Source organism: Helobdella robusta (assembly GCF_000326865.2).
Source record: "Helobdella robusta unplaced genomic scaffold HELROscaffold_275, whole genome shotgun sequence".
In the NCBI taxonomy this organism is placed as follows: domain Eukaryota; kingdom Metazoa; phylum Annelida; class Clitellata; order Rhynchobdellida; family Glossiphoniidae; genus Helobdella; species Helobdella robusta.
In genome coordinates this window covers 677-3,795 of record NW_008704416.1, presented here as the reverse complement: position 1 = coordinate 3,795, position 3,119 = coordinate 677, and the positions used below count along the sequence as shown (strand labels likewise).

The 3,119-nt window shown below is 33.6% G+C and overlaps 1 protein-coding gene across 1 annotated transcript; it reads left to right on the top strand.

Moving 5' to 3' along the window:
- Nucleotides 1-533: 533 nt before the first annotated feature.
- HELRODRAFT_184288 (hypothetical protein) lies at nt 534-2,808 on the top strand (the record flags this gene model as incomplete). The annotated part of the gene is made up of 2 exons (XM_009020412.1): nt 534-603; nt 2,555-2,808. The coding sequence occupies 2 exons, from the start codon at nt 534-536 to the stop codon at nt 2,806-2,808; spliced, it is 324 nt and encodes a 107-aa protein (XP_009018660.1).
- Between the last annotated feature and the right edge of the window lie 311 nt (nt 2,809-3,119).

The following is a 3,119-nucleotide window of genomic DNA, read 5'->3' as shown; positions in this document are numbered from 1 at the left end:
CATTCATCCATTCGTTCATTCATTCCTTCATTCGTTCGTTCATTCATTCATTCATTCATCCATTCAGTTGTTTCATTCATTCATTCATCCACCCAATCCTTCATTCACTCTTTCAATCAGGTACGTCTGAGGTCGCACGCACTCAAACACGCATACAGATAAGCGTAACAACAACAACAACAATAATAATATCATAATAATAATAATAATAATAATAATATAATGTCATAATAATAGCATAACAATAGATATACACTCACACCTTCAAAGGTAAATGTATGCATACTTTCTTCTAAGTTCACGAGCAATTAAACCTTGTTAAAGAAAAACTGTAACAACAACAACAACATTAGCAACAACATTTGCAGCTACAACAACATCCACATCAACAACATAAGCAACAACAACTTTAGCAACACCAACATTAGCAACACCAACATTTACTGCAACAACATCAGCAGCAACAAAAACAACATCAGCAGCGACAACATCAACAAAAACAACAACAACATCAGCAACAACAACAACAACATATGAACTTTACTTGCATCGCGGTGTTCATGTTCTACTTCCACATCACGTTCTATGGAATGGAAACGCATAGTACAGAGTGAAAAAAAAGCACCTACACAAACATACAAACAAGCACACAGACACATACAAACAAACAAACAAACACATACACATACATACTGTACAAACATACATACATACGGTACAAACATACATACATATGTATACATACATACATACATACATACATACATACATACATACATACATACATACATACATACATACATACATACATACATACATACATACATACATACATACATACATACATACATACATACATACATACATACATACATACATACATACATACATACATACATACATACATACATACATACATACATACATACATACATACATACATACATGTACATATCGACAGACACACAAACATAAGCATACCACACATACAAACATATGCACACACATATAAGCACACACAAACATACAGACTCACACGAACGAACACACGTGCGTATTAGCGCTAGTTGGATATTCTTGTCTATATAACGTAATGTTACTAATTAGTGGTTGTGTCTCTGTTATCATCACTACCATCATCGTCATCGTCATCATCATCGTCTTCATCATCATCATCATCATCGTCTTCATTATTCCTTCATATTCATTCTCTTACGTTTTTAGATTTTTATTCATTTATTTCTGTCTCGTTCCATCCTTCCATCTGGTTTTTTTTATTTTGTTTTTGTTGTCTTTTCATGTTTTTTTTCTTGATAGTTTTTTTGGTTTGTTTTTTTCACTTGGTTATATCATTGAGAGGGAAAAAGAGAGAGAAAGAAAGAGAAAAAAAAGAGAGAGAGGAAAAGAGAGAGAGAGAGATAAACACAAAAGAAAATGAAGAGAAAAAAATAAAGAGAGAGAGAGAGAGAGAGAGAGAGGAGAGAGATTAAGGAGAGATGTTATCTCAATTTCGAAGTTTTAGAAACTCGTTTTATTCGATATTGATTTTGTTTCAAATACTGTTTTGTTGGCGTATGTGTGTGTATGTGTGCGTGCGTGTATGTGTGTTTGTGTATGTGTGTCTTTGTGTATGTTTTGCATTCATTCATTCATTGCATGTTTTGTAAACTTGACCAGAAACGAAGGGTCATTTCAGGATACAAAAACAAAGAACTAACAATACAACAAAACGAAGAACAAAAACAGAACAAAGAACAAAAACAATACAAACAATAACAAAGAACAAACAAACAAAGAAAAAAAATCAGAAGCAAATCATTAGACTTCGGTGCCAAAACGCGAGAGAAATGTAATGATATCTACACAGGATAACTCGCTTTCATCTCAAATTTGATCTAATTATCTCATAACTTATTTATTATTTGCTTGTTGGTTTGTTTGCTTGTGTGTCTGAACGTTATTAATATTTATTTACTTATTTGTTTGTTTATTGTTTAATTCGATTTTCGTTCATTAAACCCTAAATTCAACCCTCTTTCCATACATCCATCTATCCATCCGTCCGTCCATCCATCAATCCATCCATCCATCCATCCAACCGTCCGTCCGTCCATCCGTCCGTCCGTCCGTCCGTCCGTCCATCCATCCATCCATCTATCCATCCATCCATCCATCCATCCATCCATCCATCTATCTATCCATCCATCCATCTATCTATCCATCCATCCATCCATCCATCCATCCATCCATCTATCCATCCATCCATCTATCCATTCATTCATTTTTATACTCATTATTATATACAAATTATTAGTCATATTTATTTATTGACTTTTTCATGCTGGCACACTCATTTTTATTGTTATGTTGATTGCGTGGGATGTATCGAATGTATTTTGTCCGTGCCAATGACCTAGGCATACAAACATAAAGATAGAAGTGTGTCATTGCCTGTTTGTTTGTGTGTGTCTGTTTGTGTGTGTGTGTGTGTGTAACAACATCAACAACAACAGCAACAACATCAACAACATCAAAAATAACATCAACAACAAAGGCATCAACAACAAAGGCATCAACAACAACAGCAACAACATCAACAACAAAGGCATCAACAACAACAGCAACAACATCAACAACAACGACATCAAGATCAACAACAACGACATCAAAAACAACAACATCAACAACAACAACATCAACAACAACAACATCAACAACAACAACATCAACGACATTAACATCAACAACAACATCAACAAAAAATGCATCTTTGCAGTGCTGATCGATGGATTGATCCTAGACGTATAATGATATTTTTATATCCAATGCGCTTTTTCACTATATTTTAAAATATACCCTTTCTTTCTTTCTTTCTCTCTCTCTTTTTCATTGTCCTCCTTGCTTTTCCCTCTCTCTTTCTGTTTGTCTTTCTCTCTCTTTTTCTTTTTCTCTCTCTTTCTCTCTTGTTTAATTCCCATCCTTTTTTTATTATTATTTTTTTATTTCTATCTTTCTCTATCCTTTCTCTCTTCCTTTTCTCCTTTTTTTCAATCTTAAACATTCATTACTTCTCTCTCTCTTTCTCTCATTTTTTCTTCTTTCATTCTATTTCTTCTTTT